Consider the following 16,308-nt stretch of genomic DNA (forward strand, 5'->3'; position numbering starts at 1 on the left):
AACACTGTAAATGACTTAAATGTAAATGTAAATGTACATAGCCATAATATGACATGTGAAATTTCTATATTCTTTTGAAACTTTTGTGAGTGTAATGTTCACTGATTGTTTATTTAACTTTTGTTTATTATGTATTTCACTTGCTTTGGCAATGTAAACATTCAGAGAGAGACTTTCACTTGCTTTGACAGAGATAGAGAGAGAGAGAGATAATAGGGGGGATAGAAGAGAGGAGGGTAGTGGCGACTTTGAACAGTCGGCCTAAACCTCGGTGGCCTGAATCGATGTATTACTCCGGGGCTATAGAGGGCAGTCTTGATTGCATGTGCCAGTGACAAGCTACAATGCGTTGTTGGCGCCAGAAGATCAGTGGCGCAAAGCTCTACAGAAAGCGAGAGAGGAAGACATTGCAGACAGTCGCAAGCAAGCATCCAGGAGAAATCGGTTGTGCAGAGCCCTTAAACTTTTTGTTTCATCATACCCCGAAGACAAAGAGGTGGGTACCCTGCGGACCTATACTAATTAATATCCCAAACAGCTGTCTATTTTGACTGTTTAGGTTGCCAATAAACAGGCTGTAGGATCAGTTGATAATTGTGTACACGTTTATTTTTTATTCCGATATCTAGTTATATATTCCTAAATTCTGCACAAATTGAAAATATTCCACTGTCAAATGTTATTTTACTTCTGTGACTCATTTTCACCCAGTGACGGTCCCAAGAAAATGGACCTCGGGCCCCGTATGTGCTTGCTGGCTAGGAATATAGCCAGCTAGTTAGCTTGATATCTAGGCTAGGTAGCCTGCTAGCAAAGTACGCTAGCGCAGTAGCTCGCGAGGCTAGGCCATATTGAGTGGAATGCTGTCGCATGTCGAGGATATTTGGGTAGCTTGGTGCTCGAACGTTCTCAACCTTGCAATACATTGGTAAATTGAATTAACTGAGATTATAAAGCATTCGTCTCGTGTGTATTTTATGATTTCGAAGGCATTTGAGCCGTGCTTTGTTATGCATTTGTTATATAAGATGGGGTCGCCTTTCCCGGGCTTTTTAGCGAGGCGAATACTCCTCGCCCGGATAATGTTAGCCATCTTTGTTTCAGGCCGATTTATCGGATTATGGCGAAAAATGACCCAATCTGCACCTCGGTGTTATATATTTGGGTTGCATACAAATGTATTTTCAGACTTTTTTTGTGGCTCTTCCTACCGTTACTTAAAAATAGATTTTGTAATACTTTTGGAAACCCCCTCGTAGTTCTGAAATGCGCTTTGAAGGGCGGAAGCTAGCGTAGCGGCAGCCATCTTATGTTTCCTGGCTAGCTGGAAAGTGGTGGTGTGGCATAGACAAGATGGCCTGTTAAAACTGCGCACAAGTTGTGTCAGAGTTTCCGCATTCGTTATTGTACAACGTAACCACGGAAAAAATACTTTGGTGAATGTAAGGTTTGTTGCACATATGAGGGGGAAACGCTTGATTTGTTGATCAGCCATGCGGCTAACTAACTAGCCAGCTAGTTATCAGCTACAAAGCTAGTTAGCGCGCTAACTCGACAAACATTAGCCGCTAACAATGCTGTATCGTCAAGTTATTTTCACCTCCCCTAGCCAGCTAACTAGCGGGCTAATGTTGGCTATGTAGCCAAGGTGGTTAATGTTATGTTGGCCGCGGTGGTTAATGTTATGTTGGTCTACCTGGTTAAATAGTGTGTTTAGACTATTTTCATGCCATTTCAAATGTTTAGTCAACTTAAGGCTTCTGTGAAACCCTCGTCCATCTTTTATATCGGTTAGTCAGTAATTGCATGTTACCCATTATGCATCTGCCTAGATAGCCAGGTAGCCTCAGCTCTTGCGCATAACTTTGGTGCTAAATAACATTTAGCCCGCTAGATAGCAATTTATAGCCCGCTAACGAAGTATTAATATGTATTTCAACTGTTTCAAATCATTTCTAAATTCGTGCGATGTTTGCCCTTTGTTAGATTACGGGAAACACCATTTGTCTCTGCAGAATTAATACAAGTATTTTGTACTGTGTATTGTTGACACTGGTACTCCTTTTACTTAGCTAGTTAGCCTTAAATTATTGCTAGCTGGGGGTCTTGGCTGGCTAGTTATCTGGCTAATAACAAGTGTGTCAGTGCAGAAGCTATGGCTCCGTATAAAGTTTCAGGTGGTTTCTTTAATTTGTAATGCACAAACTGAACAGCGTTCTACCTACTTTTTTCACCCCTTTTTCTGCCAGGATAAATACCTATAATCTATTACACCACACTAGCAGCTCTGTGCTTTAGTATCAGCATTGAAACTGTTCTACAGTACTACTGTTCACTTCATTGGCATTGAAACACTTAGTTGAGCTCAATGTCACATCACTTAATCTGTATCTTATATTGCTTCCACCTGACAGGTCTCTGACTGACTGAGAATCTAAGCACTACTACCAACCCTGTTGTGCTAGCCATACTAAGTGGATCTCTTCCTACCCCAAGTCCCTCTAAGCTTCCCGTCCGGCTCTAAAACGGAGGTCGTCGGGCTGGAGTGTGTTCTCATGGCTGATTCAGAGACTGAGTGTGACACACCCGGCCTTGACACGCTGGGGTCGGAGTGTGTCATTGCCCACAGCCAGGTTGACCTGCATTATGCGGCCGAGACTGAGATCATGACAGAGGAGAAACGTGGCCTGGAGCTGGAGATCCACGGGTCAGACCTGGCCAAGATCCAAGGGCTCACTGCCGTGGCCTGTGTGGACGCCATCGTCACAGAGACTGACCACGACTACGTGACCAAGCCGGACCACCACGGGGAGATCCAGTGCTTCACCATGGGGGGCGAGGGCAAAGGGGAGGCGCTGCTGGGAGAGGTGCTGCTAAAAACAGAGACTGAACATGTGGTTAAAGTGGAGTCGGACCACGTGGGCGGCGAGCTGACGGTGGAGTCCGAGAATGGTGTGGTTATCCACGAGGCCCACGGCCTGCAGTGCAACGAGTGCGGAGAGATCTTCGGCAGCATGGCCGACCTGCACCAGCACTTTGAGATCCACAAGGCCACCAACCCTTACATCTGCGTGCACTGTGGCGATAGCTTCGCTGTGGAGTCGAGCCTCAAGCAGCACATGAAGATCCACATGAAAGAGAAAGCGTATGCCACCACAGGTGTGGAGATGGTGGGAAAGGGGGTGATCGATGCTTTCAACCTAAAGTCTCACCAGATGATCCACAGCCCGGAGAAGCCCCACCGTTGCTCGGAATGCGGCAAGAGCTTCGCGGCGGCCATCACCCTGCGGGAGCACATGAAGATGCACTCGGAGGATAAGCCGTACAAGTGTACCCAGTGCAGGAAGAGCTTCATCCGCCGGCGCCACCTCAAGAAGCACCAGGAGCTCCACGCCAGGGAGAAGCCCTTCACCTGTTCCCAGTGTGGAAAGGGCTTCACCACAGCCTCTAGCCTGAAGCAGCACCAGAAAACCCACGCAGGGGACAAGCCTCACCGCTGCACACAGTGTGGGAAGTGCTTTGCCGCAGCCGCAACCCTGCGGGAGCACCAGCGCATCCACTCTGGGGAGAAGCCCTACAAGTGCAACCAGTGCAGGAAGAGCTTTGTCCGCAAGCGCCACCTTAAGAAGCACCAACTGGTCCACTCGGGTGGGAAACCCTACTCCTGCGCCCAGTGCGACAAGAGCTTCAACCACTCCTCCTCGCTCTCCCGGCACCACAAGGTCCACCTGGAAGCACGCATCTACTCCTCTCCTCCCCAGGGCAAGGCCTTCTCCTACGGGTCCACTATGAAGCAGCAGTCAAGGATGCACCAGGGGGGAGGCGCGGGAGACAAACCGTACACCTGCAACCACTGCGACAAGAGCTTCAATCATTCCTCCTCCCTGTCCCGCCACCAAAGAGTCCACTCGGAGGGGAAGAGCTACACCTGCGGCCACTGTGGGAAGAGGTTCAACCACTCCTCTTCCCTGTCCAGGCACCAGCGTGTTCACCAGGAGCAGAAGCAGCAACAGCAGCAGCAACAGGTAGTGGTGCAGCAACAGTACAGCGCCGTTCCCTCGACGAAGGGATTCCCCCACACCACCATCCTCAAACAGCGTATCCTGGCCAGCGAGAAGCCATACAGGTGCTCCCAGTGTGGAAAAGGCTTCAACCATTCATCTTCTCTCTCCAGGCATCATAGAATCCACATCGACCAGTGAGATCCCTACACACACCTACTCTGTCTCTCACTCACACACAGCCCTGACCGACACCCACCCCTGTGATGTTTCTGTTCTACCAATCGGTCCCGAGCTCCAGACGACAAGGACTACAGCCAATAAAACCCGGCCAGCTCTCCCAGTAACAGTGTAGCGGTCAGGGGCAGAGTTTAATTTGTCTCTGTGTGGAGCAGTCGATACAGATGGACGATGACACAACCAAAATATCCTTTTCAAAAGGAGAGAAATAAAAGTTCTAGCCTGAACTTATAATAACCCTTTACAGACGAGCTGTTGAAGTTGGGTTGCTTGACAAGTTCCTAGGACTTTCAGATCAGTTAGTTTTGAATAAATTGTGTGATAGACATTTTGAATGAGCCTGTGTTTCTCCTTTGTGATTGTGATTCTTCTCTCCAGAACCCCCTCTTTTTGATTGCTTTTAAAGAAAAGAAAAATGATTTGATAATCTAGATGATAAATGTTACCTGACTAACGGAGAGAAACACTTGTAGTTATTTCACTCGTGCATAATTCTCCCCCTACTATATGGAGTGCTTTTCCGATCTAACCCCGTTGAGGTCAATCTCCCACTCTTGGCTACTGATGCAACTTGCGATCAAGTCATACTGTCTTGATAGCATAAATTAGCAATTTTTCAAATGTGCATTTTTTTTTAACCCATCTCACCACCTGTAAACTCATGGGGGGAGACAGATCCTATGTAAATAATTGTTGATTTATCCTTTTTTATATATCTGTATAGGTGACTACTGTGCAGTTTTGTTCCAGAAATTAGATGTGTTTTTTTTTATAGTAACATCCACATACTCTCACCTCCCTTCTCCAGATTCCTTTTCATTCATTGTTTTTGTTACAGAGCTACCAGGAAATGTTGCTGCTGCTCTCGTATGTACATACTGTCATATCTGGGTTGCCATCTAGGGTTTCCATCCAGTGAGATGCAGATCCATGTGGATGGGTATGTACCCAGTGATGTGGTCTGTACTGTACAGCTAAAGTGTGGAGAGCAATACTGCCTCAAGCCTCTGTATTTTTGGGATGCAATTAACAGTCATGAAAAGGAGAAATGGACAAAATCACAGCAAAAAAAATAAACTATCTGGTAGCATTATCTGAAGTTGACTTGCGTCTGTTTTTAATTGATTCCTGATCCAGTTCTTTCAGCACCAAATGTAACATCATTATTAGATAGACGATGGACTCTGATGTTGAATAGTTATTTCTTTACTCATTCAATTAGCAGTGTATAGAATTATAGTTGATTTCACTGAATGGTTTTGGGAGTAGAAGTGCCCAAATTGGACAGTGTATTAATAGGTTGTGTTTACTACCTATCTAGACGACTATAGGTTGCTTTTAGTGACACCACTTGACTTTGAACTTCCAGGTTTTCCAAATTCCATGGGATTACGCTTTTTATTTACTGTTCTGTGTATAAATAAAACAACTTTTTCTTTTCTTTATTTTAAATACTGTTTGGGTCATTTTGAAAGGGAAGAATAGCTATTATACTGTTTAAAAAATAAATTAAAAAATATGGGACGGAATTTTTATTTTGAGCAGCCTTTATTCTTTTTTTACCCCTTTTTGAATAACAGTTGTGCTTCAAACGGTAGCATAGGCTTATTCCTTGTGTTAGATAGGTGCCTTACTGCATGCTGTAGAAATGTATGCTGAGCTGTCATAAAACAAACAAAAAAACGTATGGTTTGGCAACTCCTTTATTCTTAACTTAAACCCAGCATTTTAAGTTGATGTCATTACTTTATTATTTTTGGGCTTCTATGTACGTTGTGTTTGCACACTGTTACATCTTCATTGTCATTTAATTTTCTCTCCTGTCTTTGGCATTCAATGTAGATTTTCTTCAAGGTTGAATTACGGAAGTGAGAATGTTTTTGATCCCTATATGGCTCTGATAACCGTAGAGGTCCCACCCAGCTCCACCTCTCCCCACATTTCTGACTGCTACATATATGGATAAATAAAAGTTGACTGTCAACATTGCATCAATGGTTTCTTTTGTCTGATTTGTTATTTTGAAGTCTGGTAATGACACCCACATGCTTCTTGTTACATGTTAACTCAGTTCCCCTAAAAATACAACAGTGGGCAGGGCCAATGTAGAAGTTCAATATTCATTCAAAAACAGTGTAGTGGTCAGGGGCAGAGTTTAATTTGTCTCTGTGTGGAGCAGTCGATACAGATGGACGATGACACAACCAAAATATCCTTTTCAAAAGGAGAGAAATAAAAGTTCTAGCCTGAACTTATAATAACCCTTTACAGACGAGCTGTTGAAGTTGGGTTGCTTGACAAGTTCCTAGGACTTTCAGATCAGTTAAATATTCATTCATCCATGTTACTTGAGAACTTCTTTCCACCTAACTTGGAAATTCTCAAATTTATGTCGGTGACGATGCGTTTGCCTCCCCCACAGACTACTGTAACCATCAGCCCATTGGCTCATTTGAGTTTTCAAACATGCTTCCGTTTCTTTTGTTACTGTGTCCAATTGGGGGCAGCCTTGTCTAAGGTTTGCTTACCTCATTGTAAAAGTCCCACTGTTTAGTAATTACCTAATTTTTTATAAAAATAAATACAAGTTAAACACACGTCATCTCGCTATCACCCAACACTAAACCACCTCAATTCCTAACCCGAGCTCTCCCAGAGCCATTGTTGATGTGGCTGGGATTTCTCTCCATGTACACCCAGGACTTAGCTTATCACCTCTGTCTGCCAGGTTCTGGTTTGTATCGGCTGTTACTGAGCGACTTCAATGAACTTGTTTACTTACAAGTGGAAATCCTATGAAAGGCAAAGTCATTGCAGGGTAAAGGGTAGATAGGCACTACTATTCAATACAAAGGAGCCTGGCAGATGGAGCTGAAAAGCTAAGTCCTGGGTGCTGGTGGTGGAAGAGTGACTGGTTCCATGGAGAAGCGAAAGGTACTACTTATTAAGTGTCAACAACTTTCAGTGAGGTGGTGGCTTGTGTGGTACATAAATATTTATTTGTGTTACACATGGCTACAAGGAAAGGTATGAAAATTCAATTTCAGGCCTAGTGGAAGGACCATGCAAACTCACAGTACTACCTCCTACATCCACACCACCTATTGATTGATCATGCATTCATTGCAGCAGATTCACTAGCCAAATATGTCTCAGGATATTCCTGTTAAATGTTATATACAGAAAGGGGAAGAATAAAATATACAAGGACATCCACTGGGGTAGGTCTGGGTTGAGCATCCATAAGTTGCTCTTATACACTATCCCGGGAGGAGTGGATAGCTAACCAGCATAGACAATGAGGAAAAGCTAGGTGTTCACAGTAAGTTTATTACAGCAGTGAAACAAACATGCTGGAAGTCCATATCTGATTGCACATTCTTACTTCCAACGCTTTCTGATGACGGAGCTGCATCAGGGGACTCATGGGAATCTCACACAGAGCTGCGTCAGGAAGCTCATGGGCCCTCACACGGAGCTGCGTCAGGGAGCTCATTGTCCCTCCCTCTGAGATGCATCTGGGGGCCTATGGTTTCTATACGTTCATGACTGGTGTGAGCTGTAGCAAAGAGCTCTGTGGTCTCATGGCGGAGCTCTTGGAGTGCAGTTTCTCCAGGTTCTGTAGGAAACCTCTCCTCTTTAGACCCTCCAGAATCACTGTGTTGTTGGTTGCCAGAGTCACATGGGTGCTGTAGGGAGAAACATAGAAGAACCGGGTATAAATGATAAAATGCACACAAAAAGCTCCTGTGGGAGATGAACCATATCAGTAGGACAGAAATACAATATGGAATACACTGATAGACACACACTTACATTCAGGGAAAGGGGAAGGGAATACCTAGTCAGGTACTAACTATACTGTGAAATTCAGGGTGAAAAAAAACTACTCTTCACCACAAAAGGGAAAATGCCAAGTTCTTATAAAGTTCATGCAAAACTTTTCCCCTCTTCAATGTTAAATGTGAGGGTTTATCCATCCATTATTCACAGTAATCATCCCCCTCTGTATAAATACTGCCTGGTCTAATTGGCTACGGGGTGTTTGTTCAGCTTTATATCCATTTACATGAAAAGGGAAGAAAGGGAAGGCACACCGCCGACCAGGGCCATGTGTCATCTAACTACCTCCAGCCTCAGCTGATTTTCACTGCAGCTCCACATTCTTCCACCCTCCCTGGGCCAGCGCTATAGGCAGCTGGCTCTGTAGGCCCTGTTGCCTCTACCTCGGCCAGAGAGAGGCTAGGTTTACAGCTGGAGAAAGGGGTCTAGGTCACAGGTGAGAAGACAAATAAACAGGGGATTTAAGGGCCAAATGCCTCTATGTGTTTCTGGCAGACTGGGACCTTAGGACAGGAGAGGAGAGTATAGGAAGAGGTCCTGCTGCCTGGAACAGTCCCATTCCTGGGGCATATACATTAAGGGAGAAGAGAAGATATAAGAGTATTTTGTCTTTCGTAAAAAATACTAATGCTGGTGAATAGCATGGTAATTTAACAATACCTAGCTAGTGCAAATTGTCACAATCACTTCACAAAATATAATGATACCTTTTGTTAAAAGTGTTATAACTGTAATCCATCAATGTTCGATGATGATTAATAGAAAGAAACTCACCAGGGCGAGTCTATCCCGCTGTCTCCCGTGTTGCTCTGACTCTCCCCTGCCTCCCCCATCATCTTTCCCCCTCTGGGTCCACTGGACATGCCCAGACTGATACTTGAGCTCTGAAGGCCTCCTCTCTCCCTCAGGGTCTCACAGCCCCCCTTTTCGTCCCCGTCTTCCTCTACTCTGCAACCCCAGTGAGCAGACTCCCCGTCCCCCTCGTCTGCTGACTTATGGAGGGTCTCAGCGTCAGACTCCACCTCGCTGGTCTGGCAGTAGTCAAATATGCTGCTCTCTGCCACCCCAGCATGCTCCAAACCCTCCAGGGAGAGGCTGGCGTCCTGCCGTCGCTCCCCAAGGATCGGGGCTCCTCGCCTGGGGCTGGGATCACTGTGAGTCCCTGGTGACGTCTGGCTGAGGTGGCTAAGGGTAGAGCGGCTCACTCTGACGCACCTCTCCTTCCCCTGTCCGTGGGGGCTGTGAGGGGACAGAGAGGGGTATTGGTTGATGGTAGAAGAGTGCTCCTCCGCATAAGTGCTATCCCAGTCTCCTTGGAGAGATTGGGGGTCGGGGAAGTGGGGTTGGGGCTCATGGTAAGAGGAGTGAGGTTGGTCGTGGTAGTGAGTAGGGTCTTGGTGGTCGAAGTGAGTGTCTTGGTATATGGTCTGAGGATCATGGTAGAGGGACTGAGAGTCATGATAGTGAGACATTTGTGTTTGATAGATCTCTCTGTTGTCAATGACTCCCTCCTCACTCAGATAAAGAGAACTACAGGCATCCTCATCTTCTTCCTCTGCTCTCTGGTAAAGCCTGTGGTCATCTTCTATAAACTCATCACTCTCTATCATAAAGCCATTACTCTCCACCATTAACCCATCAATGTCCCCATGCTCATGACCTGGACTCCTGTGCTTTCTACTGCCACCACTGCTGTGTACCAGACCATGCTGGTTGGGGGTGGTACTGAAAGCCTGTTGGTGAGAGGAGAGCAGGTCAGGCCTGTGGGTTAGGTCTCCCTGTGTGTCTGTGTGTTTGAAGGAGTGCCTGCGATGCACAGCAGGCTTTGGCCAGGGCACGGCCGGGTCGCACGGATGGGCAGGGACTGGGTCATAGAGGTGGGTACTAGGGAGGTTGGCATCAGAGTCTAGGGTTTGGCTTGTTACTGCTGGGTGTCTATGGTCCGTTGTACTGCCATATTCTGCTTGCTGTGTCGTTCTATGCTTTCCCTCCTTCTCCTTCCCTCCCTGCCTGCTGTCCCTCCCTCTGTTCTTTCTCTCCCTCTGATATCTAACCTTGTCGTCTATCCTTAGGGTGCTGCTCTGGGGGTATGCCGAGCTGTAGTCTGACGGTAATTCTCTGGGGGGTTTGGTATCAGAGGGGTGCAGGAGGAGGGGGTCGGTGGTAAACCCCCTCTCGTGGAGACGGTCACATGACCTGTCCTCGGTTGTACGAGACTTTCCAGCATGCTCTGTGTCATCAGCAGTCACTTTGGCTTTGTGCGGGTCCCAGGATTTGGAGCGGTGTCCCACTCGTTCTCTCCTGCCTCCTCCTGATGTCTTCCTCTCTTTCCCCTCCTTCGCTTCCTTTCCCTCTCTCCTCCTCTGTTCTTTGTGGGTCATGCTAGGGGCCACAGTCTGGGTTGTGGCTGTATCTTTCCCAGGTGGTTGACCCTCAAAGGGGTTGTCAATGCGTTTCTTATAGAGGCTTTTCCCCTCCACCGCTCCTGGCTCCTCTCTATGGTCTGGTTCATGGACAGGGACCTCAGGTCTGAGGCGAGAGGGGACCAGCTCCTCCCTGTCTGGGTCCACATCCACACACACTGGGGCCTTAGTCTTCAACCTGTCTTTCTGTTTCTCCCCGGAGGAATGCGTTCTCTTGCTGCGAGAGGTCTTGGAAGTAGATCTCCTGCCCCCAGCCCCTGCTCCGAGTACGGGCCGGGAGGAGTGTTGTTGTCTGGGCTTGGAGCTGGTCAGGATCTCAGTGGACATGCCCTTGTCCACCACCTTGTCCCCTCTGTCTACCCTGTCCCCCTTGTCCAAACCTTTATCCCTTTCCACCCCTCTTTCCCCTCGTCTTTCTGTTTCCGTCCCTTTCTCCCCTCCTCTCTCCCCCAGTTTCTTCATTAGTACAGTGTGGCGTGTCAGGTTGTCCACAGTGAGCTCAGGGTTGATGCGTCTGATGATGGCGTGCTCCAAGTCTCTGGGCAGATTGTTCAGATCCTCCTCGTCCCTCACCGGCCACTCCTCCGGAGGGAACTGACCCGAGAACGAGGCATATTCTTTCTTCACTTTCTCCTTCTTCCCTCCGTTCCTCCTGAAGAGGCTGAGGCCAAACCTCCTCCCCGATTTGCCCTTGCTGCTGGCGGCGGTAGCCGTAGTGGTCTTGCTGACCTCGCTAGCCTGGTAGTCTGCGGCCGTCGAGGTCGACTGGTGCTGGACTTGAGGCTTGTGGTCCCGGGACCACTTTAGACTCTTCCCTGTGCACTCGCTAATAGAAACAGAAACCGAGTGCTGGTCTGGGAGGGATGGAGGAACCGTGGTGGCTGTAGTGGCCGTAGTAGCAGGATTGGTCACGTTCTGGGCAGGGGCAAAGCAGCTGCAGGACTTGCAGTGGGCCACCAGAGGGGGCTGTGAGTGGCTCTCCAGGGTGTCATTACTGAGCAGGTAGGTGATGGGGGGAGGGGATGGCAGCTCATTGTCTCCAGACCCTGAGGTCCACCAGCTCTTCTCTCTCACCAGGCTGTTGGTGATAAAGTAGGTCTGAGGAGTGACAATGAAATAGCCCTCTCCTGTGTGGTAGATCTTCCTCTCTTTGATCAACGAGCCCAGAGCGTTGTACAGGATGTCCTGAGTAGGGATGGTCATACCTGGCAGGAAGAGAGAGAGAAGATCAGCCTCATTAGTTAATACAGTTTATCTCCTATAAATCTCATAGAAGTTACTGCATATCGGCAGATGGACTCGACTAGTTTACAGTCAGACTTAAAACTGCACGTTAAGCATTAGTACACTAGATATAATTCTCCCCTTTTTGACACCTACAATTACTCTATTGCAGGAGCACCTGTGGTTGAATGTATGTAGGGATATGAAGCTCGCCCTATACATTACCTGGGTGAGCCTTGGTCATGTGACTGATGAGGGCTTCCTGGTTGACGGTGATATTGGAGGAGTTCATGTCAGAGATGACACAGCAGAGGACCTCGGCTAGAGGGAGGAACTGAGACTGGGCCACTGGAGACATCTGCACTGGGGACAGGTCACCTGGCACACGCGCACACGCACGCACACGCGCACACGCACGCACACGCACACACATATACATTGTTAGACTGGTGTAAAACACACACCTTAATTAGGCAGATCACCAGCAACATACACCTTGGATAGACTGTTGTAACACACACTTGGTTACACCAACATCTGTTACTTTGTGGTCTATATCCTTTTTCCAGTAAAAATATCAATGTCAGGACCAAGATGAATTAGTTGATAATGCGAGTGTTCCAGTGAATATTGTAGACCTGACTTCCATTTGAATTCCATTAATACTGGGATGGACTACAGCATTCCATTAATACTGGGATGGACTACAGCATTCCATTAATACTGGGATGGACTACAGCATTCCATTAATACTGGGATGGACTACAGTTTTCCATTAATACTGGGATGGACTAAAGTATTCCATTAATACTGGGATGGACTACAGCATTCCATTAATACTGGGATGGACTACAGCATTCCATTAATACTGGGATGGACTACAGCATTCCATTAATACTGGGATGGACTACAGTATTCCATTAATACTGGGATGGACTACAGCATTCCATTAATACTGGGATGGACTACAGCATTCCATTAATACTGGGATGGACTACAGTATTCCATTCCATTAAAACTGGGATGGACTACAGCATTCCATTAATACTGGGATGGACTACAGTATTCCATTAATACTGGGATGGACTACAGCATTCCATTAATACTGGGATGGACTACAGTATTCCATTAATACTGGGATGGACTACAGCATTCCATTAATACTGGGATGGACTACAGCATTCCATTAATACTGGGATGGACTACAGTATTCCATTAATACTGGGATGGACTACAGTATTCCATTAATACTGGGATGGACTACAGCATTCCATTAATACTGGGATGTACTACAGCATTCCATTAATACTGGGATGTACTACAGCATTCCATTAATACTGGGATGGACTACAGCATTCCATTAATACTGGGATGGACTACAGTATTCCATTAATACTGGGATGGACTACAGTATTCCATTAATACTGGGATGGACTACAGTATTCCATTAATACTGGGATGGACTACAGTATTCCATTAATACTGGGATGGACTACAGCATTCCATTAATACTGGGATGTACTACAGCATTCCATTAATACTGGGATGGACTACAGCATTCCATTAATACTGGGATGGACTACAGTATTCCATTAAAACTGGGATGGACTACAGCATTCCATTAATAATGGGATGGACTACAGTATCCCATTAATACTGGGATGGACTACAGCATTCCATTAAAACTGGGATGGACTACAGCATTCCATTAATACTGGGGTGGACTACAGCATTCCATTAATGCTGGGATGGACTACAGCATTCCATTAATACTGGGATGGACTACAGTATTCCATTAATACTGGGATGGACTACAGCATTCCATTAAAACTGGGATGGACTACAGCATTCCATTAATAATGGGATGGACTACAGTATCCCATTAATACTGGGATGGACTACAGCATTCCATTAAAACTGGGATGGACTACAGCATTCCATTAATACTGGGGTGGACTACAGCATTCCATTAATGCTGGGATGGACTACAGTATTCCATTAATACTGGGATGGACTACAGCATTCCATTAAAACTGGGATGGACTACAGCATTCCATTAATGCTGGGATGGACTACAGCATTCCATTAATAATGGGATGGACTACAGTATCCCATTAATACTGGGATGGACTACAGCATTCCATTAAAACTGGGATGGACTACAGCATTCCATTAATACTGGGGTGGACTACAGCATTCCATTAATGCTGGGATGGACTACAGCATTCCATTAATACTGGGATGGACTACAGCATTCCATTAATACTGGGATGGACTACAGCATTCCATTAATACTGGGATGGACTACAGCATTCCATTAATACTGGGATGGACTACAGCATTCCATTAATACTGGGATGGACTACAGTATCCCATTAATACTGGGATGGACTACAGCATTCAATTAAAACTGGGATGGACTACAGCATTCAATTAATACTGGGATGGACTACAGCATTCCATTACTGCTGGGATGGACTACAGCATTCCATTAAAACTGGGATGGACTACAGTATTCCATTAATACTGGGATGGACTACAGCATTCCATTAATAATGGGATGGACTACAGTATCCCATTAATACTGGGATGGACTACAGCATTCCATTAAAACTGGGATGGACTACAGCATTCCATTAATAGTGGGATGGACTACAGTATCCCATTAATACTGGGATGGACTACAGCATTCCATTAAAACTGGGATGGACTACAGCATTCCATTAATACTGGGATGGACTACAGCATTCCATTAATACTGGGATGGACTACAGCATTCCATTAATACTGGGATGGAATACAGTATTCCATTAATACTGGGATGGACTACAGCATTCCATTAAAACTGGGATGGACTACAGCATTCCATTAATACTGGGATGGACTACAGCATTCCATTAATACTGGGATGGACTACAGCATTCCATTAATACTGGGATGGACTACAGCATTCCATTAATACTGGGATGGACTACAGTATTCCATTAATACTGGGATGGACTACAACATTCCATTAATACTGGGATGGACTACAGCATTCCATTAATTCTGGGATGGACTACAGCATTCCATTAATACTGGGATGTACTACAGTATTCCATTAAAACTGGGATTGACTACAGTATTCCATTAATACTGGGATGGACTACAGCATTCCATTAATACTGGGATGGTCTACAGTATTCCATTAATAGTTTACAATTGGCTCATTCATCCCCCTCCTCTCCCCTGTAACTATTCCCCAGGTCGTTGCTGTAAATGAGAACGTGTTCCCAGTCAACTTACCTGGTAAAATAACGGATAAGTAAAAATATATTTAAAAAAATAAAATACTGGGATGGACTACAGCATTCCATTAATTTATTTTATTTTATTATTTCACCTTTATTTAACCAGGTAGGCAAGTTGAGAACAAGTTTTCATTTACAAATGCGACCTGGCCAAAATAAAGCAAAGCAGTTCGACACATACAACAACACAGAGTTACACATGGAGTAAAACAAACATACAGTCAATAATACAGTAAAAAAAAACAAGTCTATATACGATGTGAGCAAATTAGGTGAGAAGGGAGGTAAAGGCAAAAAAAGGCCATGGTGGCAAAGTAAATACAATATAGCAAGTAAAACACTGGAATGGTAGATTTGCAGTGGAAGAATGTGCAAGGTAGAGATAGAAATAATGGGGTGCAAAGGAGCTAAATAAATAAATACAGTAGGGGGAGGGGAGAGGTAGTTGTTTGGGAGAAATTATAGATGGGCTATGTACAGGCGCAGTAATCTGTGAGCTGCTCTGACAGCTGGTGCTTAAAGCTAGTGAGGGAGATAAGTGTTTCCAGTTTCAGAGATTTTTGTAGTTCTTTTCAGTCATTGGCAGCAGAGAACTGGAAGGAGAGGCGGCCAAAGGAAGAATTCGTTTTGGGGGTGACCAGGTGGGTGCTGCTATGGTGACCAGCAAGCTGAGATTTTTTTTTCATTTTCATTTCACCTTTATTTAACCAGGTAAGCAAGTTGAGAACAAGTTCTCATTTACAATTGCGACCTGGCCAAGATAAAGCAAAGCAGTTCGACACATACAACGACACAGAGTTACACATGGAGTAAAACAAACATACAGTCAATAATACAGTAAAAAAAAACAAGTCTATATACAATGTGAGCAAATTAGGTGAGAAGGGAGGTAAAGGCAAAAAAGGCCATGGTGGCAAAGTAAATACAATATAGCAAGTAAAACACTGGAATGGTAGTTTTGCAATGGAAGAATGTGCAAAGTAGAAATAAAAATAATGGGGTGCAAAGGAGCAAAATAAATAAATTAATTAAATACAGTTGGGAAAGAGGTAGTTGTTTGGGCTAAATTATAGGTGGGCTATGTACAGGTGCAGTAATCTGTAAGATGCTCTGACAGTTGGTGCTTAAAGCTAGTGAGGGAGATAAGTGTTTCCAATTTAAGAGATTTTTGTAGTTCGTTCCAGTCATTGGCAGCAGAGAACTGGAAGGAGAGGCGGCCAAAGAAAGAATTGGTTTTGGGGGTGACTAGAGAGATATACCTGCTGGAGCGTGTGCTACAGGTGGGAG

At 45.5% G+C, this 16,308-nt stretch overlaps 2 protein-coding genes across 3 annotated transcripts in view; one reads left to right on the top strand and one right to left on the bottom strand.

Annotated features, from left to right (window-relative positions):
- The first annotated feature begins 358 nt into the window (after positions 1-358).
- Positions 359-6,230, top strand: LOC115134954 (zinc finger protein 883-like). The gene is made up of 2 exons (XM_029669074.2): positions 359-496; positions 2,415-6,230. The coding sequence occupies exon 2, from the start codon at positions 2,556-2,558 to the stop codon at positions 4,200-4,202; it is 1,647 nt and encodes a 548-aa protein (XP_029524934.1). The 5' UTR covers positions 359-496; positions 2,415-2,555; the 3' UTR covers positions 4,203-6,230.
- Positions 4,581-16,308, bottom strand: part of LOC115134953 (storkhead-box protein 1-like) — an 80,371-nt gene continuing 68,643 nt past the window's right edge. For both annotated transcript variants that reach the window (XM_029669072.2, XM_029669071.2), the window contains exons 2-4: positions 11,957-12,109; positions 8,859-11,712; positions 4,581-7,930 (exon numbers count right to left, since the gene is read on the bottom strand). In XM_029669072.2, coding sequence (XP_029524932.1) covers positions 7,777-7,930; positions 8,859-11,712; positions 11,957-12,089 — 3,141 coding nt within the window. In that variant the 5' untranslated portion in view covers positions 12,090-12,109 and the 3' untranslated portion in view covers positions 4,581-7,776. The remainder of the gene's footprint in view (positions 7,931-8,858; positions 11,713-11,956; positions 12,110-16,308) is intronic.

This window comes from Oncorhynchus nerka, linkage group LG10 (genome assembly GCF_034236695.1).
Source record: "Oncorhynchus nerka isolate Pitt River linkage group LG10, Oner_Uvic_2.0, whole genome shotgun sequence".
In the NCBI taxonomy this organism is placed as follows: domain Eukaryota; kingdom Metazoa; phylum Chordata; class Actinopteri; order Salmoniformes; family Salmonidae; genus Oncorhynchus; species Oncorhynchus nerka.